Source organism: Tachyglossus aculeatus, chromosome 16 (assembly GCF_015852505.1).
Source record: "Tachyglossus aculeatus isolate mTacAcu1 chromosome 16, mTacAcu1.pri, whole genome shotgun sequence".
NCBI lineage: Eukaryota > Metazoa > Chordata > Mammalia > Monotremata > Tachyglossidae > Tachyglossus > Tachyglossus aculeatus.
In genome coordinates, this window is record NC_052081.1 from 45,860,117 (window position 1) to 45,882,984 (window position 22,868).

The following is a 22,868-nucleotide window of genomic DNA, read 5'->3' on the forward strand; positions in this document are numbered from 1 at the left end:
TGTACTTCCCAAGCGCTTAGTACAGTGCTCTGCACATAGTAAGCGCTCAATAAATACGATTGATGATGATGATGATGATAGTAAGCGCTTAACAAATACCATCATTATTTTTGTGAGCCCGTGAGCCCACTGTTGGATAGGGACCGTCTCTATATGTTGCCAACTTGTACTTCCCAAGCGCTTAGTCCAGTGCTCTGCACACAGTAAGCGCTCAATAAATACGACTGATTGATTATCATCATGTCACAATCCCAGGGCAGAGCACAGCGTGGTTACCCACCGCGAGCCCTCAAACCCAGGGGAATCGCTCCTCCACGATTCATTCATTCACTCAATCGTATTTATTGAGCGCTTACTGTGTGCAGAGCACTGGACTAAGCACTTGGACAGTACAATGCGGCAACAAATCAATCAAATGGACAACAAGATCCTTAAGGCAACGTTGACAATGAATTTGACCCAGTTAAACGGTAACCAGAATTAAAATTCAGGCCAAAGTTTTTCTTGCAAAATCAGAGTACTAGATATGCTTCCCCACCAATCTCCCCCCGGCTCCGGAATTTTTACACCCGCTCCCAAATCTGGAGTCACCGAGGGCTCGGTGTTCCCTGAGGAAAAGGAAGCGTCTTTCTACCCAAGGTCAGTCTGCCTTTCCTGGTCTTGAAATCCCAGCCTGGAATGGGGGCCGGGATGGGCAGGAACCCCTTCCAGCGGGAGAAGGCACCCGAACGATCGGGAAGATCTCGTTTTGCGAGAAAGCTAGGCCCCGGCCCTGGGGAAGTGGGATTCTGGTCTGCGTGCGAAGGTCACGGGTTCTAATCCCACCTCTGTGACCTTGAGCAAGTCACTTCACTTCTCTGGGCCTCAGTTAACCTCATCTGAGAAGCTCAGTGGAAAGAGCCCGGGCTTTGGAGTCAGAGGTCATGGGTTCAAATCCCGCTCCGCCAATTGCCAGCTGGGTGACTTTTAGACCGTGAGCCCGCTGTTGGGTAGGGACTGTCTCTATATGTTGCCAATTTGTACTTCCCAAGCGCTTAGTACAGTGCTCTGCACATAGTAAGCGCTCAATAAATACGATTGATGATGATGATGATGACTTTGGGCAAGTCACTTCACTTCTCTGGGCCTCAGTTCCCTCATCTGGAAAATGGGGAGTAAGGCTGTGAGCCCCCCGTGGGACAACCTGATCACCTGGTAACTTCTCCAGTGCTTAGAACAGTGCTTTGCACGTAGTAAGCGCTTAATAAATGCCGTCGTTATTATTATTATTATCTGGAAAATGGGGATTGAGACTGTGAGCCCCTTGTGGGACAGGGACTGTGCCTGCCCACATTTGTTTGAATTCACCACAGCATTTTATTCAGTTCCTGGCCCATAATAAGTGCTTCACAAATGCCCTTTGTTATTATTAATATTAATATTAACGATTATTGTTATTATATGTAATATATAATGATATTATATATTATATGCAACATATAATAACATTCATTCATTCAATCATTATTTATTGAGCCCTTACTGTGTGCAGAGCACTGTACTAAGTGCTTGGGAAGTACAAGTTGGCAACATATATATTATATTATATTATATTATATTGTATTATATTATATTATATATTATATCATATCATATCATATCATATCATATTATATTATATTATATTATATTATTATATTATATTTTATATTATATTGTGTTGTGTTGTGTTGTGTTATATTACATTATACTATATGGTATTCTATTCTATTATGTTATGTTATATTATATTATACTATATTATATTATATTATATTATATTATATTGCATTGTATTGTGTTATATTATGTTATGTTATATTATATTGTATTGTATTATATTGTATTATTAGCATTAATAAAAACTATTATTGTTATTATATGTAATATATAATAATATTGATATATTATATATTAATGAATTGTTATATTATTATATTATATAGCATATAGTATTATCTATTACTTATAATAACAATAATGGTTATTATTAATGCTAATGATATAATATGAGTATATAATATAGTATATTATATTATTATATGTTGCCTATAATAGTTATTATCAATATCAGCAATACTATAATTATATCATATAACGTATGATTCATTATATGTAGTGTAATTTATGTATAATATATAATAGTATATATAATATATAGCAGTATATATAATACATAATAGTATGTAAAAATAATATAATATATTGTTATAATGATATTATTATATTATATTATATTATATTATATTATGTTATGTTATGTTATATTATGTTATGTTATGTTATGTTATATTATATCATATTATATTATTATTATTATTGGTCCAGGGGGAAGGCCCGTGCGATTCTGGTCCTGAGGGAAGACCTGGTGAGATGGGGGTTGTTAACTGAGCGTCATGAGGCGGGACCACCCCTCCATCCAGAAGGGGCCGGGGAAGGGGGTGCGCACCTGGGGGAAGATGGACTCAGTGCTGGTGCGTTCTGTCCCTCAGGGGAGCATGATAGACACCATGTCTACCAAGGCCGGGGACAGGAACGAAGAGAAGGAGGGGAGCATGACAGACACCACGTCTGCCAAGGCCGGGGACAGGAACGAAGAGAAGGAGAACTGTCCCTCGCTTCAGGTGGATGAGCAGCACCAGTTCAGAAGAGGTAAAGACGTGGGCCTGGGCCCTGGGACACCCTTTTTTTTTAATTTAATGGAATTTATTAAGCGCTTACTATGTGCAAAGCACTGTTCTAAGCACTAGGGAGTTTACAAGGTGATTAGGTTGTCCCACGGGGGGCTCACAGTCTTCATCCCCATTTTACAGATGAGGTAACTGAGGCCCGGAGAAGTGAAGTGACTTGCCCAAAGTCACGCAGCTGACGAGTGGTGGAGCCAGGATTTGAACCCATGACCTCTGACTCCAAAGCCTGGACTCTTTCCACTGAGCCACGCTGCTTTCTCACCGGGTAGGAGACAGAGGGGCCTAGTGGAAAGAGCACAGATCTGAGAGTCAGAAGGCCTGGGTTCTAAACCCGGCCTTGCCACTTGTCTGCCGTGTGACCTGGGAATCAGAAGGTCATGGGTTCTAATTCCGGCTCTGCCACTTGTCTGCCGTGTGACCGTGGGCAAGTCACTGCACTTCTCCGGGCCTCAGTTCCCTCAGCTGTAAAATGGGGTTTGAGTCTGTGAGCCCCATGTGGGACAAGGGACTTTGTCCAATCTCCCCCACACACCCCCACAGCCTACCTCCTTCCGCTCCCCGCAGCACTTATTTTACTTGTACATATTTACTCTTATTTATTTTGTTAATAATAATAATAATAATGGCATTTATTAAGCGCTTACTATGTGCAAAGCACTGTTCTAAGCGCTGGGGGGGTTACAAGGTGATGAAGTTGTCCCACGGGGGGCTCACAGTCTTAATCCCCATTTTACAGATGAGGTAACTGAGGCGCAGAGAAGTTAAGTGACTTGCCCAAAGTCACACAGCTGACAATTGGCGGAGGCAGGATTTGAACCCATGACCTCTGACTCCAAAGCCCATGCTCTTTTCCACTGAGCCACGCTGCTGTTAATGATGTGCTTATAGCTATAATTCTATTTATTCTGTCGGTTTTGACACCTGTCTACGTGTTTTGTTGTCTGTCTCCCCCTTCTAGATTCATCTGTAAAATGGGGATTAAGACTGTGAGCCCCCCATGGGGCCACCTGATCACCTTGTAACTTCCCCAGCGCTTAGAACAGTGCTTTGCACATAGTAAGCGCTTAATAAATGCCATTATTATTATTATTATTATTATCATTAGACTGTGAGCCCCTTGTTGGGTAGGGACCATCTCTATATGTCAGTGCTAAGAACAGTGCTTTGCACATAGTAAGCGCTTAATAAATGCCATTATTATTATTATTATTAACATTAGACTGTGAGCCCCTTGTTGGGTAGGGACCATCTCTATATGTCAGCGCTTAGAACAGTGCTTTGCACATAGTAAGCGCTTAATAAATGCCATTATTATTATTATGTTGCCGGTTTGTACTTCCCAAGCGCTTAGTACAGTGCTCTGCACACAGTAAGCGCTCAATAAATACAATTGATTGATTGACCTTGGGCCGGTCACTTCACTCATTCATTCAATCGTATTTATTGAGCGCTTACTGTGTGCTAAGCGCCCGGGAAGTCCAAGTCGGCAACATATAGAGACGGTCCCCACCCAACAATGGGCTCACAGTCTAGAAGGGGGAGACAAGGAATAAAACAAGAAGACAGGTGTCAATATCATCAGAATAAATAGAATTATAGCTCTATACAGATCATTAATAAAATAAAGAGAGTAATAAATATGTACAAATATACATAAGTGCTGTGGGGAGGGGAAGGGAGGGAGGGGAGGAGGAGGAGAGGAAAAGGTACTTTTCTGTACCTCAGTTGTCTCATCTGTAAAGCTTCCAATCTGATTTGCTTCTATCCACCCCAGCGCTTAGTACAGTGTCTGGCGCATAGAAAGCGCTTAACAAATGCCATGATGATCACGATTATTTTTATTCTTATTTTTGCTATTAATAAGCATTACTAAGGTCACATCTTCTCCACGAGGCCTTCACCACTTAAGCCCTCTTTTTCCCAGATCGCTCTCCCTTCTGCGCTGTCTACTGAGTTGGATGGGCAACTTTTGGGCATTTGATATTCGCCACCCCCACAATCTCAGAGCACTTGTGTATTTATCTTTGAATCATACACTATAAATTACTTATTTATTCATGTTAATGTCCCTAGACTGCAAGCTTGTTGCGGGCAGGGATCGTGTCCGCTAATTCTGTTGTATCGTACTCTCCCAAGAGCTTAGTACGGTGCTCTGCACGTAGTAAGCGCTCAATAAATACCATTGATTGATGGGTCGATTGATTGTAAAATGGGGGCTAAGACTGTGAGCCCGATGTGGCTTGATTGTATCTGCCCCAGCGCTTAGAGCCCACTGTCTCTATATGCTGCCAACTTGTACTTCCCAAGCGCTTAGTACAGTGCTCTGCACACAGTAAGCGCTCAATAAATATGATTGATTGATTGATTAGAACAGTGTCTGGCACAGAGTAAGCACTTTGCCGGTCTACTTGTTTAGCTTTGTGGTCTGTCTCCCCCTTCTAGACCGTGAGCCCGTTGTTGGGTAGGGATTGTCTCCATCTGTTGCCGAATTGTGTTTCCAAGCGCTTAGTCCAGTGCTCTGCACACAGTAAGCGCTCAATAAATACGACAATGAGTGAAAGAAATGCCTTTTTAAAAAACAAACAAGCAAACAAAAGGCTCCCTTAGAACCCGGACAAGCCTGTGGGAGTGTCTGGTTGATGGGTGTCTTCTGCGGCTCAAGGCAGCTCTAATAATAACAATAATAATAACAATTCCAATTTCTCTAGCCTGTAAGTTCATTTTGGTCAGGGGAACATATCTTGTAGAGAAGCAGCGTGGGTCAGTGGAAAGAGTCTGGGCTTTGGATTCGGAGGTCATGGGTTCAAATGCCGACCAGCTGTGTGACTTTGGGCGAGTCACTTCACTTCTCTGTGCCTCAGTTCCCTCATCTGTAAAATGGGGATAAAGACTGTGAGCTCCCCTCACCGGGGGACAATCTGATCACCTTGTAACCTGCCCAACGCTGCACATGGTAAGTGCTTAATAAATGCCATAATTATTATTATTATTATTATTATTATTAATTATTATTATTATCAGCTCTTTTACATTGTCCTCTCCCAAGTACTGAGCACAGTGCTTGGCATGCAGTAAGTGCTTAACAAATAGCGCAATTATTATTCAATCAATCAATCATATTTATTGAGGGCTTACTGTGGGCTCAGTGCAGTGCTCTGCACATAAGTAAGCCCTCAATAAATATGATTGATTGATTGAATAACAATTGTGGTATTTATTAAGCACTTACTCTATAATAATGTTGGTATTTGTTAAGGGCTTACTATGTGCCAAGCACTGTTCTGGGCGCTGGGGTAGCTACAAGACGATGGGGTTGGACTCTGCCTCTGTCCCTGTAGACTGTGCGCTCACTGTGGGCAGGGATCGTCACTCTTGCTCAGTGGAAAGAGCCCGGGCTTTGGAGTCAGAGGTCGTGGGTTCGAATCCCGACTCCACCACATGTCCGCTGTGTGATCTTGGGTAAGTCACTTAACTTCTCTGGGCCTCAGTGACCTCATCTGGAAAATGGGGATTAAGACTGTGAGCCCCACGTGGGACAACCTGATCACCCTGTATCCTCCCCAGTGCTTAGAACAGTGCTTTGCACATAGTAAGCGCTTAACAAATGCCAATTATATATATATATATATATATATATATATATATTGTACTTTCCCAAACGCTCTGTACACAGTGAGATACAAGCGAATGAACAGAGCTGAAGGCAGGTCTGGTGAGCTCTAGGGAAGCCTGGTGAGTATCAACCATGCCTAGTGGTTAGAGCCCAGGCTTGGGAGTCAGAACGGCTCTCAGGTCATGGGTTCAAGTCCTGACTCCTCTAAATGTCAGCTGTGTGACTTTGGGGAAGTCACTTCACTTCTCTGGGCCTCAGTTCCCTCATCTGGAAAGTGAGGTTTAAGACTGTGAGCACCCCCGTGGGACAACCTGATGGTCTTGTAACCTCCCCAGTGCTTAGAACAGTGCTTTGCACATAGTAAGCGCTTAACAAATGCCATTATTATTATTATTATTATTAGAGCACTCAAAGAGATTTTGGAGGGCTCAAGACTGCTCTGGCAACCACTAAGGGAATCTACAAGCTCAGGGTTCCCCTCAGGATCTGGAGTCGTGAGGACCAAGATCATCAATCGTATTTATTGAGCGCTTACTGTGTGCAGAGCACTGTACTAAGCGCTTGGGAAGTCCAAGTTGGCAACATATAGAGACAGTCCCTACCCAACAGTGGGCTCACAGTCTAGAAGGGGGAGACAGAGAACAAAACCAAACATGTTAACAAAATAAAATAAATAGAATAGATATGTACAGGTAAAATAAATAAATAAATAAATAGAGTAATAAATATGTACAAACATATATACAGGTGCTATGGGGAAGGGAAGGAGGTAAGATGGGGGGATGGAGAGGGGTGATGGCTCTCACCCAAGATGGCTCTGAGGGGCTCTGGGAGGTTCTGGGAGGGTTTAAGATGAATTTGGGAGGTCCTAGAATTTGGGAAGGCAGCTCAAGGACACTATAATAATAATAATAATAATAGTAATGGTATTTGTTAAGCACTTACTACGTGTGAAGCATTCATTCATTCATTCAATCGTATTTATTGAGCACTTACTGTGTGCAGAGCACTGGACTAAGCTCTTGGAAGTCCAAGTCGGCAACATATCGAGACGGTCCCTACCCCACAAGGGGCTCACAGTCTGGAAAGGGGAGACAGACAGTCAATCAATCAATCAATCAATCGTATTTATTGAGCGCTTACTGTGTGCAGAGCACTGTACTAGCGCTTGGGAAGTACAAGTTGGCAACATATAGAGATGGTCCCTACCCAACAGTGGGCTCACAGTCTAAAAGGGGGAGACAGAGAACAAAACCAAACATACTAACAAAACAAAATAAATAGAATAGATATGTACAGGTAAAATAAGTAAATAGAGTAATAAATATGTACAAACATCTATGCATATATACAGGTGCTGTGGGGAAGGGAAGGAGGTAAGATGGGGGGATGGAGAGGGGGACAACAAAACAAAACATGTTCTAAGCGCTGAGGGAGATACAAGGTGATCAGGTTGTCCCACGTGGGGCTCACAGTCTTCAACCCCATTTTACAGTTGAGGTAACTGAGGCCCAGAGAAGTTGTGCCTTGCTTAAAGTCACACAGCAAGCTCTGGGGGAGTCTAGGAGGTTCAAGATGGCTCTAGAGGGGCTGTCAGGGCCACCCCTGACCACCGGCCAGGGGAATCGACTTGACACCTGTCTCCATGTTTTGTTTTGTTGTCCGTCTCCCCCTTCTAGACTGTGAGCCCACTGTTGGGTAGGGACCGTCTCTATATGTTGCCGACTTGTCCTTCCCAAGCGCTTAGTACAGTGCTCTGAACATGGTAAGCGTTCAATAAATACGATTGAATGAATGGACCCATATAGACCCAATATATACAGCACCTGTATATATGTATATATGTTTGTATATATCTGTTGCTCTATTTATTTATTTATTTTACTTGTACATATCTATTCTATTTATTTTATTTTGTTAGTATGTTTGGTTTTGTTCTCTGTCTCCCCCTTTTAGACTGTGAGCCCACTGTTGGGTAGGGACTGTCTCTATATGTTGCCAACTTGTACTTCCCAAGCGCTTAGTCCAGTGCTCTGCGCACAGTAAGCGCTCAATAAATACGATTGATGATGATGATGATGATGATCCCTGTCCCACATGGTTCTCGCGGTCTAAGAGGGAGTAGAACCGAATCCCCGTTTGACAGTCGAGGAAACCGAGGCACAGTGAAGTGACTTTTCCAAGGTCACAACGGGCAGAGCCGGGATCAGAACTCGTGACTTGCTGCTGGTCACGCTGCTTCGGGGTCCCGGGTTCAGGGGGCGTTGGGGGGGGGTCTCTGTGTCCTCAGTGCCGGACTGCTGTTCCATGAGGTACATCCTGGCTTGCATCTTCTTCTTCACCACCTTCCTGACCTATTCCCAACGGAATGTGCTCAACATCACTATCGTCGCCATGGTGAACGGCACGGACCCCGGGAAGGCGGGCAACGTCTCCTCAGCCGGATTTCATGAGGGGATCAGGCCCAAGGTCAGTCTTCCGGGCTCTTCCTCTTCTTGAGCCCACTGTTGGGTCTCTATATGTCGCCAACTTGTACTTCCCAAGCGCTTAGTCCAGTGCCCTGCACACAGTAAACGCTCAATAAATACGATTGAATGAATGAGTGGTGTGGATAGGGCTGAACGGCCAGCTCTTCCACAGATTCTGGTGATCTGGAGTTCCCCTGTTGGCCTAGTTATGCTCCCTCGGACTCAATCAATCAGTCCATCAGTGGTATTTATTGAGCGTTCTCTATCCACCGGCCAAGCTGTCCTCTCCCCATCGCTCGGCAGAGTGCTCTGCACACAGTAAGCGCTCTAAAAGTCCCATCGATTGAGGTGGGGCATCTCGGTCTCCGGCAGCCTCCCGTCTACAACTGGAACTCGGAGGTCCAAGGCATGCTGCTCAGCTCCATCTTCTTCGGCTGCATGGTGACCACGATCCCGGCGGGATACCTGGCGACGGTCTTCGGCGGGAGATTGACGGGGGGCATTGGAGTCTACCTCAGCACCCTCCTCACCCTCCTCAGCCCCTGGGCGGCCGACATGGGCGTCACCTGCTTCTCCTTGCTGCGGGCCCTGCAGGGCATCAGCCAGGTGTGGACTAGGAGGTGGGGCCGTTGTGGGGTGGGCTCATTGAGGGCTGGGGCCATTGTGGGGTGGGGGGTCATTGTAGGGTGGGGCCATTGTGGGGTGGGGGCATTGTAGGGTGGAACCGTCGAGGGGTGGGGTCACTGTGGGATGGGGCCATTGTGGATGGGGTCATTGTGAGATGGGGCCATTGAGGGGTGGGGCCATTGTGGATGGGGTCATTGAGGGGTGGGGCCATTGAGGGAAGGGGCCATTGTGGGGTGGTACCATTGTGGGGTGGAACCATTGAGGGATGGGGTCATTGAGGGCTGGGGCCATTGTGGGATGGGGGCATTGACGGGTGGGGCCATTGTGGGGCGGGTCATTGAGGGCTGGGGCCATTGTGGGGTGGGGTCATTGTAGGGTGGGGTCATTGAGGGGTGGGGCCATTGTGGGATGTGGGTCATTGAGGGGTGGGGCCATTGTGGGATGGGGTCATTGAGAGGTGGGGCCATTGAGGGGACGGGCCATTGTGGGGTGGGGCCATTGTGGGGTGGGACCATTGTGGGGTGGGACCATTGAGGGATGGGGCTATTGTGGGTTGGGGCCATTGTGGGGTGGGACCATTGAGGGGTGGGGTCATTGCGGGGTGGGGCTATTGCGGGATGGGACCGTTGAGGGGTGGGGCCATTGTGGGGTGGGACAACTGATGGGTGGGGCCATTGAGGGGTGGGGGCCATTGTGGGATGGGGCCATTGAGGGGTGGGGCTATTGCGGGATGGGACCGTTGAGGGGTGGGGCCATTGTGGGATGGGGTCACGGTGGGGTGGGACAATTGAGGGGTGGGGCCATTGTGGGGTGGGGCCATTTAGGGGTGGGCCATTGAGGGGTGGGGCCATTGTGAGGTGGGACAATTGATGGGTGGGGGCATTGTGGGGTGGGGCCATTATGGGGTGGGACCATTGAGGGGTGGAGCCATTGAGGGGTGGGACCACTGTTGGGTAGGGACTGTCTCTATATGTTGCCAACTTGTACTTCCCAAGCACTTAGTACAGTGCTCTGCACACAGTAAGCGCTCAATAAATATGATTGATTGATTAATTGATTGATTGAGGGGTGGGGCTATTGTGGGGTGGGACCATTGTGGAGTAGGGTCATTGGGAGGTGGGACCATTGAGGGGTGGGGTCATGGAGGTGTGAGACCATTGTGAGCCCGTTTTAGACTGTGAGCCCACTGTTGGGTAGGGACTGTCTGTATATGTTGCCAACTTGTACTTCCCAAGCACTTAGTACAGTGCTCTGCACACAGTAAGCGCTCAATAAATACGATTGATTGATTGATTGTGGAGTCATGGGGGGGCGGGACACATCGGTGTTGTAAAGGGACAGGGCCACGGCCTAGTGGTTAGTGCCTGGGGCTGGGAGACAAGAGGGCCTGGGTTGATGATGATGGTATTTGTTAAGCGCTTACTATGTGCAAAGCACTGTTCTAAGTGCTGGGGAGGTTACAAGGAAATCAGATTGTCCCCCGGGGGGCTCACAGTCTTCATCCCCCTTTTCCAGATGGGGGAACTGAGGCACAGAGAACGATGATGATGCTATTTGTTAAGCGCTTTCATTCAGTCCTACTTATTGAGCGCTTACTGCGTGCGGAGCACTGTGCTAAGCGCTTGGAAAGTACAGCTCAGCAATAAAGAGACAATTCAATCAATCGTATTTATTAAGCACTTACTGCGTGCAGAGCACCGTACTAAGCTCTTGGAAAGTACAATTCAGCAATAGAGACAATTCATTCAGTCAGTCTTATTTATTGAGCGCTTACTGCGTGCAGAGCACTGTATTAAGCACCTGGAAAGTAAAATTTGGCACTAGAGATAATTCATTCAGTCAGTCATTTATTGAGCGCTTACTGCATGCAGAGCACTGTGCTAAGTGCTTGGAAAGTACAATTCAGCAACAGAGACATTCAGTCATTCAGTCTTATTTATTGAGCGCTTACTGCATGCAGAGCACTGTGCTAAGCGCTTGGAAAGTACAATTCAGCAACAGGGACATTCAGTCATTCAGTCTTATTTATTGAGCGCTTACTGCATGCAGAGCACTGTGCTAAGCGCTTGGAAAGTACAATTCAGCAACAGAGACATTCAGTCATTCAGTCTTATTTATTGAGCGCTTACTGCGTGCAGAGCACTGTACTAAGCGTTTGGAAAGTACAATTCGGCAGTAGAGACAATTCATTCAGTCAGCCTTGCTTATTGAGCGCTTACTGTGTGCAGAGCACTGTACTAAGCGCTTGGAAAGTACAATTCAGCAACAGATAGAGACAATTCAGTCATCCAGTCTTATTTATTGAGCGCTTACTGCATGCAGAGCACTGTGCTAAGCTCTTGGAAAGTACAATTCGGCGAGACAATTCATTCAGTCAGTCTCGTTTATTGAGCACTTACTGCTTGCAGAGCACTGTACTAAGCGCTTGGAAAGTACAATTCAGCAACAGAGACAATTCAGTCATTTATTGAGCGCTTGCTGCGTGCAGAGCACTGTACTAAGCGCTTGGGAAGCACAATTCGGCCATAGATAGGGACAATCCCTACCCAACACCAGGCTCACAACGGCCTTACAGCCTCGAGGTTCTAATCTCAGCCCCACCACCTGCTGTGTGACCTTGGGCGAGTCACTGGGCTTCTCTGGGCCTCGGTTCCCTCCTCCGTAAAATGGGGTTTAAGACAGCGAGCCCCATGAGGGACAGGGACCGCGTCCGACCCAATTCGCCCGCGTCAATCAATCAATCAATCAATCAATCGTATTTATTGAGCGCTTACTATGTGCAGAGCACTGTACTAAGCATCCACCCCGGCGCTTAGTACAGCAACTGGCTTAACAACTACCACAGTTATTGCCCCTCGAACCGACCCCAGGGTCAACGGACGGCACGTGTTGAGCGGCTGCTGTTGTGCGTGTGTGTTGTGGTGTGTAGTAGACTGTGGGCCCACTGTTGGGTAGGGACTGTCTCTATATGTTGCCAATTTGTACTTCCCAAGCGCTTAGTACAGTGCTCTGCACATAGTAAGCGCTCAATAAATACGATTGATTGATTGATTGATAGTAGGCGTTGTGTGGCGGGCTTCCCCTCTGCTGCAGGCGCTGGTTTTAATGGGCATCCTGGGTTTGTTGGCCAAATGGTCGCCTCCCCTGGAACGCAGCCGCCTCGTGAGCTTGTCCATCTCAGGTAAGGCCGCCGGGGTCCCCCAGCCCCCCAACTTCATTTTATTCCCATTTTCTCGATCTTATTACCATTATTATTATCACTCTGGCATTCGTTGAGCGCGTACTATGTGTCAAGCGCTGCTCTAAGCGCCGGGGCAGAGGCAAGGTCATCAGGTTGTCCCATGGCGGGTTCACAGTCCTAATCCCACTTTTCCAAGATGAGGGAACCGAGGCCCGGAGAAATACGATCAAGTACGACGGCGCTCGTAATAATTATAATAATTATGGTATTGGTTGAGTGCTTACTAAGCGCCGGGGTGGCGACGAGCCTATCAGCTAGGAGATGTGTGTTGTCATTAAATAGGGATCTTACCTCCTTCCCTTCCCCACAGCACCTGTATATATGTATATCATCATCGTCATCATCATCAATCGTATTTATTGAGCGCTTACTGTGTGCAGAGCACTGTACTAAGCGCTTGGGAAGTCCAAGTGGGCAACATATGTTTGTACATATTTATTACTCTATTTACTGATTGATTTATTTTACTTGTACCTATCTATTCTATTTATTTTATTTTGTTAGTATGTTTGGTTTTGTTCTCCGTCTCCCCCTTTTAGACTGTGAGCCCGCTGTTGGGTAGGGACCGTTTCTATACGTTGCCAACTTGGACTTCCCAAGCGCTTAGTACAGTGCTCTGCACACAGTAAGCGCTCAATAAATACGATTGATTGATTGATTATCTTGAGATCCCATTGGGAAAATCGCGATTTCCGTTCCTTGCGCTTCCCTACACTAAGCGCTTGGGAAGCACGATTCAGCAACGGAGACAGTTCATTCATTCAATCTTATTTATTGAGCACTTACTGCGTGCAGAGCACTGTATTGAGCACCTGGAAAGCGCAATTCGTCAATAGAGGCAATTCATTTGGTCACTCAATATACTAGGCGCTGCAGCCTAGTGGATAGAGCCCAGGCGTGGGAGTCGGAAGGACCTGAGTTCTAATCCCAGCTCCGTCGCTTGCCTTTCGTGTAATCTTTGACAAGTCACTTCACTTCTCTGGGCCTCAGTTGCCTCATTGCTAAATTGGGATGGTGAGTTCCGTGTGGGACGTATATATATGTATACACGTATATATGTATATATATATGTAATAATAATAATGATAATAATGATGGCTACTATGTGCCAAGCACTGTTCTAAGCACTGGGGAGGCTACAAGGTGATCAGGTTGTCCCACGGAGGGCTCACAGTCTTCATCCCCATTTTCCAGATGAGGGAACTGAGGCCCAGAGAAGTGAAGTGACTTGCCCCAAGTCACACAGCGGACAACTGGCAGAGCCGGGATTTGAACCCGTGACCTCTGACTCCAAAGCCCGGGCTCTTTCCACTGAGTCACGCTGCTTCTCCGGTTTGTACTGGAGCGCTTACTGCGTGCACAGCACTGTACTAACTGTTAGGGAGAGGACACTAGAAAAAAAGTAGCAGACACGTTCCCTGCCCATGAGGAACTGACAGCCCAGAGGAGCTTTCATTGAAGGCTTATTGTGTGCCCAGCACTGTACTAAGCATTTGGAAAAGGACATTAGAACAGGATAGCAATATAAGAATATATTATAAATATTATATTATTATATAATATAATATATTTATATAATATATAATATGATATTATATTAATATGTTACATTATATATTATATAATAATTATAAAAATATGATAATTATGTTATATATTATATTGTTATGTTATAATAATATAATATTATTATATTATAATCATATATATTATATATATATATCAGGGAAGCGGCGAGGCTTAGTGGCTAGAGCACGGGCCTGGGATTCTGAACCCAGGACCTTATCTCAGGTCCGCCCCATGTCTGCTGTGTGACCTTGGGGAAGTCATTTGACTTCTCTGGGCCTCAGTTCCCTCATCTGTAAAATGGGGATGAAGACCGTGAGCCCCTGGTGGGACGGGGACTTTGTCCAATCTGATTAGTCTGTATCTAACCCAGCACTTTGAACAGTGCTTGACACATAGTAAGCACTTAACAAATGCCATTATTTATTATTATTATTATTATTATTGTTATTGTTATTATTATTACAACATAACCGAGCTGGTAGAGATGTTCCTTACCCTTGACCAGCTTACCCTCTAGAAGGGGATACCGACATACATCTGGAACCAACAGACACATACATCCAACTATACAAACTCCTACAACTATACAAACTGGACAAACTCAAACTATACAAACCCCCCTCCTCCCCCTCCCAATCCCCCTGCCTTACCTCCTTCCCCTCCCCACAGCACCTGTGTATATGTATATATGTTTGTACGCATTTATTACTCTATTTATTTACTTATTTTATTTGTACATATTTATTCTATTTATTTTATTTTGTTAAGATGTTTTGTTTTGTTCTCTGTCCCCCCTTCTAGACTGTGAGCCCACTGTTGGGTAGGGACCGTCTCTAGATGTTGCCAACTTGTACTTCCCAAGCACTTAGTACAGTGCTCTGCACACAGTAAGCGCTCAATAAATACAATTGAATGAATGAATGAATGAATGAATGAATGAATGAGTCTGTATCTAACGCAGCACTTTGAACAGTGCTTGACACATAGTAAGAGCTTAACAAATGCCATTATTATTATTAGTATTTATTATTATTATTATTATATTACGATATAACCGACCTGGTAGAGATGTTCCTTACCCTTGACCAGCTTACCCTCTAGAAGAGGATACCGACATACATCTGGAACCAACAGACACATGCGTCCAACTACACAAACTCCTACAACTATACAAACTATACAAACTCAAACTATACAAACCCCCCTCCTCCCCCTCCCAATCCCCCTGCCTTACCTCCTTCCCCTCCCCACAGCACCCGTGTATATGTATATATGTTTGTACACATTTATTACTCTATTTATTTACTTATTTTATTTGTACAGATCTATTCTATTGATTTTATTTTGTTAATATCCTTGGTTTTGTTCTCTGTCTCCCCCTTCGAGACTGTGAGCCCGCTGTCGGGTAGGGACCGTCTCTAGATGTTGCCAGCTTGGACTTCCCAAGCGCTTAGTCCAGTGCTCTGCACACAGGAAGCGCTCAATAAGTACGATTGAAGGAATGAATGGGAAATCTAAGTGTTCCCTGACTGGATTTTGCGGGGGCTGGGTGTCTTCTTTTCTAATCCACAGGACTTCACTTTGGATTCTTCGTCCCTCTCTTTATGGGGGGCTTCATCTCTGAGACTCTAGGGTGGCCTTCCGTTTTCTACATTTTAGGTGAGTCCCTTCCCTTCCAGTTCCCCGCATTCCTATTATTTTTTTTTTATGGTATTTGCTAAGCGCTTACTATGTGTACTAAGCCCTGGGGTGGATTCAAGCAAATCAGGTTGGACGCAGCCCACACCCCCATACGGGGCGCACAGTCGTAATCCCCATTTTACGGATGAGGTGACTGAGGCACAGAGAAGTGAAGCCATTTGCCCAAGGTCACACAGCAAACAAGTGGCAGAGCAGGGATTAGAACCCAGGTCCTTCTGACACTCAGGCCCAAGCTCTCTCCACTCGACCATACTCCCATTTCTGGGCAAAGCATTCCTACCCAATCAGTCAGTCTGTGGTAACTGTGAGCCCGCTGTTGGGTAGGGACCGTCTCCATATGTTGCCAACTTGGACTTCCCAAGCGCTTAGTACAGTGCTCTGCACACAGTAAGCGCTCAATAAATACGACTGAATGAATGAATGAATGTGAGAATAATAATAGTAACAATGATGGCATTTATTAAGCGCTTACTATGTGCAAAGCACCGTTCTAAGCACTGGGGAGGTTACAAGGTGATCAAGTTGTCCCATGGGGGGCTCACAGTCTTCATCCCCAATTTACAGATGAGGGAACTGAGGCACAGAGAAGTGAAATGACTTGCACAAAGTCACACAGCTAATTGGCAGAGGCGGGATTTGAACCCATGACCTCTGACTCCAAAGCCCGGGCTCTTCCCACTGAGCCACGCTGCTGATTTGCGTGAAGCACTTACTCTGTGCCAAGCACTGTAGTAAACTTGTGGGTAATAATAATAATAATGATGATGGCATTTATTAAGTGCTTACTACGTGCAAAGCGCTGTTCTAAGCACTGGGGATGTTACAAGGTGATCAGGTTGTCCCAAGGGGGGCTCACAGTCTTAATCCCCACTTTACAGATGAGGTAATTGAGGCTCAGAGAAGTTAACTGACTCGCCCAAAGCCACACAACTGACAAGTGGCGGAGTCAGGATTTGAACCCATGACCTCTGACTCCAAAGCCCGGGCTCTTTCCACTGAGCCACGCTGCTTCTGCCACAAGACGATCAGGCCAGGCACAGTCCCTGTCCCGTGTGAGGCTCACAGTCTAAGAAAGAGGGAGAAGAGTTAGCAAATCCCCATTTTACAGATGAGGAAACTGAGGCAACTTTGGGAACTGAGGCACCGAGAAGTTAGGTGACTTGCCCTATGTCACAGAGGAGGCAAGCGGCAGAGTCAGGATTGGAACCCAGGTCCCACTTTTTCCTCCTGGGTTCTAATCCTGGCTCCTGGGGTTGACAGACATCCCGGCTCCGCCACTTGTCAGCTGTGTGACTTTGGGCAAGTCACTTCACTTCTCTGGGCCTCACTTCCCTCATCTGTCAAATGGGGATGAATAATAATAATAATGGTGGCATTAATTAAGCACTTACTTTGGGCAAAGCACTGTTCTAAACGCTGAGCACTGTCCTAAGTGCTGATGAAAACTGTGAGCCCCCCGTGGGACAACCCGATCACCTTGTAACCTCCCCAGCGCTTAAAACAGTGCTTGGCACATAGGAAGCGCTTAATCAACCAATCAATCAATCGTATTTATTGAGCGCTTACTGTGTGCAGAGCACTGTACTAAGAGCTTGGGAAGTAAAAGTTGGCAACACATAGAGACGGTCCCTACCCAACAGCGGGCTCACAGTCTAGAAGGGGGAGATGGAGAACAAAGCAAAACATATTAACAAATAAATGCCATTATTATTATTAATATAAATAAAGAAATGACAGCTATGAACCAAAGCGCTTTCATGCTGAGGGACGGGGTGACATGGAATCCTGTGTGTCCCACCTTCCCGACATCGCTAAAATCCGCCCTTTCCTCTCCATCCAAACCGCTACCACGTTAATCCAGTCACGCTCATCCTCTCCCGCCTAGATTACCGCATCAGCCTCCTTGCTGACCTCCCAGCCTCCCGTCTCTCCCCACTCCAGTCCATATGATGATGATGATGATGACGATGGCATTTATTAAGCGCTTACTATGTGCCAAGCACTGTTCTAAGCGCTGGGGAGGTTCCAAGGTGATCAGGTTGTCCCACGGGGGGCTCACAGTCTTAATCCCCATTTTACAGATGAGGTAACCGAGGCCCAGAGAAGTTATGCTTCTCAAAGCCAGACGATACGTTTTTCGCTTCCTTTGTATTCTCTTAGGACTTGGTAGAGCATTCCGCACAATGTAGGCACTAAATAAATATCACCGATCGGCAGAGAGCTGAGAGGGTAGTGATAAATCTACTGTTACTCACCTAATCTTCCTCCATTTCTGTGTTCTCGCATTTGAAGTGCCTCATCTTCCATGGATCTCTGCCATCTTTTCTTCTGGGTGTCTCTTCCCTAGGAATGTGCCTCTCCCTTTCTCTGTGCATGGAGAGTTAGGTATTTATTTTCCGCGGTGATGCTTCGTGGAAATTAATTGTAATTTATTACTCTATTTATTTATTTATTACTCTATTTATTTATTTATTTATTTATTTTGCTTGTACATTTCTATCCTATTTATTTAATTTTGTTGGTATGTTTGGTTCTGTTCTCTGTCTCCCCCTTTTAGACTGTGAGCCCACTGTTGGGTAGGGACTGTCTCTATGTGTTGCCAATTTGTACTTCCCAAGCGCTTAGTACAGTGCTCTGCACATAGTAAGCGCTCAATAAATACGATTGATTGATTGATTGATTGATTGATTGATTCGCACCAACGGAATCCAATTTAATATAGCTCCAGTTTTCTTAACGGGCGACGGGGGGTGGCTGAAGGGTGATTTAGGAAAACAAGGTAGGTTAATTCATTTATTTATTTATTTTACTTGTACATATCTTATTTTGTTAATATGTTTGGTTTTGTTGTCTGTCTCCCCCTTCTAGACTGTGAGCCCGCTGTTGGGGAGGGACCGTCTCTATATGTTGCCAGCTTGTACTTCCCAAGCGCTTAGTACAGTGCTCTGCACACAGTAAGCGCTCAATAAATACGATTGATTGATTAATTGATTAATGGAAAATGGAGACTGAAAACAAGAAGGAGTAAGGCCGGTTAAGAGTTGGTTTCCACAGCAGTGATTTTTGTGGGGGTGTTAGTGTGACGTAGGATGGCCTAGTGAAAAGAGCGTGAGCCTGAGAGTTGGAGGACCTGGGTTCAAAACCCAGCTCTGCCACTTGTTCTGCCAGTTGCTTGCTGTGTATGTGACCTTGGGCACGTCCCGTCACTTCTCTGCGCCTCAGTTTCCTCCACTGTAAAATGGGGACTCGATACCTGTTCTCCCTCCTACTTAAGACCCTGCACACAGTAAGTGCTCAATAAATACGATTGATTGTTTGATTCTAGCCTGTGAGCCCACTGTTGGGTAGGGACCGTCTCCATATGTTGCCAACTTGTACTTCCCAAGCGCTTAGTACAGTGCTCTGCACACAGTAAGCGCTCAATAAATACGACTGATTGATTGATTAAGACCCCATGCGGAACAGGGGCTTGGCGTTTGATGCGTAGTAGTTGTGAGAAGCAGCGTGGCTCAGTGGAAAGAGCCCGGGCTTTGGAGTCAGAGGTCATGGGTTCAAATCCCGGCTCCACCAACTGTCAGCTTTGGATAAGTCACTTCTCTGGGCCTCAGTTACCTCATCTGTAAAGTGGGGATTAAGACTGTGAGCCCCCAGTGGGACAACCTGATCACATTGGAACCTCCCCAGCGCTTAGAACAGTGCTTTGCACATAGTAAGTGCTTAATAAATGCCATTAGTAGTAGTAGTAGTAGTAGTAGTAGTAGTAGTAGTAGTACCAAAAAACAAACAAACCAACTTGGGGAGATGCAATCTGAACACATGTCCATGAACACTTAGTGCTTGGTGCAAGGGGATTTCTCTACCTATGACCCAAGTGCATTTGAGTTTCCATCCCGTTCCCATTTGTTACTTCTCTAAGCTCTCCATTCATTCATTCACTCATTCACTCAATTCTATTTATTAATAAAAATAATAATGGCATTTATTAAGCACTTACTATGTGCACAGCACTGTTCTAACCGCTGAAAATGATATTTGTTAAGCACTATGTGCCAAGCACTGTTCTAAGCACTGGGGTAGATGCAAGGTAATCAGGTTGTCCCACTTGGGGATCACAGTCTTAATCCCCATTTTCCAGATGAGGGAACTGAGGCCCAGAGAAGTGAAGTGACTTGCCCAAAGTCACACAGCTGACAAGTGGCTGAGCTGGGATTAGAACCCATGACTTCTGGCTCCCAAGTCTGTGCTCTTTCCACCAAGCCACGAGTCCTTACTGTGCGCAAAGCACTGTACTAAGCACTAGACCATAAATTCGTTGGGGGCAGGGAGTGTGTACGCTCCTAAGCGCCGAGTACAGTGCTCTGCACACAGCAGACGCTCAATAAGTATGATTGAATGAATGAATGAGTGGTTGCCACAGACCCTTGAAGGAGAGTGAGCAGCTGGTGAAGACAGATTTGAAGTTTCCCCGATCTGTGCCCATCTGGTGAGCCATTCATTCATTCATTCAATCGTATTTATTGAGCACTTACTGTGTGCAGAACACTGTACTAAGCGCTTGGGATGTCCAAGTTGGCAACATATAGAGACGGTCCCTACCCAACAGTGGGCTCACAGTCTAGAAGGGACTGTGAGCCTATCATCAGGCTATGCACTGACTACCTTAGGGCAAGCGAAGCACGGCCGAACCGTCTCTATATGTTGCCAACTTGTACTTCCCAAGCGCTTAGTCCAGTGCTCCGCACACAGTAAGCGCTCAATAAATACGATTGAATGAATGAATGAATGAAGGGCAACCGAAATGAACAAGGAGATGGACAGGATGCGTGGAAAAGATTGAAGGTCTTAAAACCACGAAGGATGTGGACAGGGAGAAGCCATTCAAGTAACGAAGTGAAGTGACTTGCCCAAGGTCACACAGCAGACACGTGGCGGAGCTGGGATTAGAACCCATGACCTCTGACTCCCAAGCCCGGGCTCTATCCACTGAGCAATACTTCTTCTGTAAAGTGGGATTTAATCCTGTTAGCCCCATGTGGGATGTGGATTTTGTCCAACCTGATTAGCTTATATCTGCTCCAATGCTTAGTACAGTGCTTGGCACATAGTAAACGCTTAACAAATACCTTTTTTTTTAAAAAAAGTGTTCAGTGGGCCATCCCTAACGGGGAAGGTGGAAGTCAAAGTTGGACGGGTGTTGGATGGTCTGTTCTCAATCCCAAGGATGGGAATCCATCCTTTTAGACTGTGAGCCCACTCTTTTAAACTGTGAGCCCGCTGTTGGGTAGGGACTGTCTCTATATGTTGCCAAATTGTACTTCCCAAGCGCTTAGTACAGTGCTCTGCACACAGTAAGCGCTCAATAAATACGATTGATGATGATGATGAATCCAAAAGGACAACCGACGTCCAGCATCTTTGGTGCCTCAGTTGGAGGCAAGAAACCGGACCCCTGGTCCACGGTGACTCAAGCCCGCGGTGCTTCCGTCCTCGGATACCAAGCGGAGATCCGGATTATATCAAGGATTGGATTAGGAGAAGCAGAGTCAGAGGTCATGGGTTCGAATTCCGGCTCTGCCCATTGTCAGCTGTGTGACTTTGGGCAAGTCACTTCACTTCTCTGGGCCTCAGTTCCCTCATCTGTCAAATGGGGATTAAGACTGTGAGCCCCCCGTGGGACAACCTGATCACCTTGTAACCTCCCCAGCACTTAGAACAGTGCTTTGCACATAGTAAGCGCTTAATAAATGCCATTATTATTATTATTATTATTATTATTATTATTATTATTATTATTATTATTATCAAGGGCTACCTGCTCTATCTTCCCCTTTAGGTGGTGTCAGCTGTATCCCCTGTCTCCTCTGGATCTGTCAGGTATTTGAAGATCCCGAATCTCATCCGTTCATTAGTGCCACGGAAAAGAAATACATCACTTCACATACCAAACAGGTACCTCGGCAGATTCCCCAAATAGTAATAAAGAGATGGAGCGGCGTGGCTCAGTGGAAAGAGCCCGGGCTTGGGAGCCAGAGGTCATGGGTTCAAATCCCGGCTCCGCCACCTGTCAGCTGGGTGACTTTGGGCAAGTCACTTCACTTCTCTGGGCCTCAGCTACCTCATCTGGAAAATGGGGATGAAGACTGTGAGCCCCCTCGTGGGACAACCTGATCACCTTGTAAACTCCCCAGCGCTTAGAACAGTGCTTTGCACGTAGTAAGCGCTTAATACATGTCATCATTAATTAATTAATTAATTTTCTGCGCCTCAGCTACCTCATCTGTAAAGTGGGGATTAAGACTGTGAGCCCCCCATGGGACAACCTGATCACCTTGTATTCCCCCCAGTGCTTAGAACAGTGCTTTGCACATAGTAAGCACTTCATAAATGCCATTATTATTATTATTCATACATAGAAAACGCTTAACAAATACCATTATTATTGAGAAGCAGCGTGGCTCAGTGGAAAGAGCCCGGGCTTGGGAGTCAGAGGTCATGGGTTCTAGTCCCGGCTCCGCCTCTTATCAGCCATGTGACCTTGGGCAAGTCACTTCACTTCTCTGTGCCTCAGTTCCCTCATCTGTAAAATGGGGATGAAGACTGTGAGCCCCCCGTGGGACAACCTGATCACCTTGTAACCTCCCCAGAGCTTAGAACAGTGCTTCGCACATAGAAAACGCTTAACAAATACCATTATTATAGAGAAGCAGCATGGCTCAGTGGAAAGAGCCCGGGCTTGGGAGTCAGAGGTCATGGGTTCTAATCCCGGCTCTGCCATTTGTCAGCTGTGTGACTCTGGGCAAGTCACTTCACTTCACTTCACTCCTCAAAAATCTCCAGTGGCTACCAATCAATCTGTGCATCAGGCAGAAACTCCTCACCCTGGGCTTCAAGGCTGTCCATCCATCCCCTCACCCCCTCCTCCCTCACCTCCCTTCTGTCCT

General features: G+C 45.9%; 1 protein-coding gene across 2 annotated transcripts in view; it reads left to right on the forward strand.

The window, feature by feature from the left end:
* Window positions 1-478: 478 nt before the first annotated feature.
* The window catches only part of LOC119938229 (sodium-dependent phosphate transport protein 3-like), a 33,406-nt gene continuing 11,016 nt past the window's right edge, over window positions 479-22,868 (forward strand). For both annotated transcript variants that reach the window (XM_038757974.1, XM_038757975.1), the window contains exons 1-8: window positions 479-639; window positions 2,347-2,386; window positions 2,511-2,670; window positions 8,612-8,790; window positions 9,162-9,395; window positions 12,510-12,597; window positions 15,799-15,885; window positions 21,761-21,876. In XM_038757974.1, the coding sequence (XP_038613902.1) occupies window positions 527-639; window positions 2,347-2,386; window positions 2,511-2,670; window positions 8,612-8,790; window positions 9,162-9,395; window positions 12,510-12,597; window positions 15,799-15,885; window positions 21,761-21,876 (1,017 nt within the window). In that variant the 5' untranslated portion in view covers window positions 479-526. The remainder of the gene's footprint in view (window positions 640-2,346; window positions 2,387-2,510; window positions 2,671-8,611; window positions 8,791-9,161; window positions 9,396-12,509; window positions 12,598-15,798; window positions 15,886-21,760; window positions 21,877-22,868) is intronic.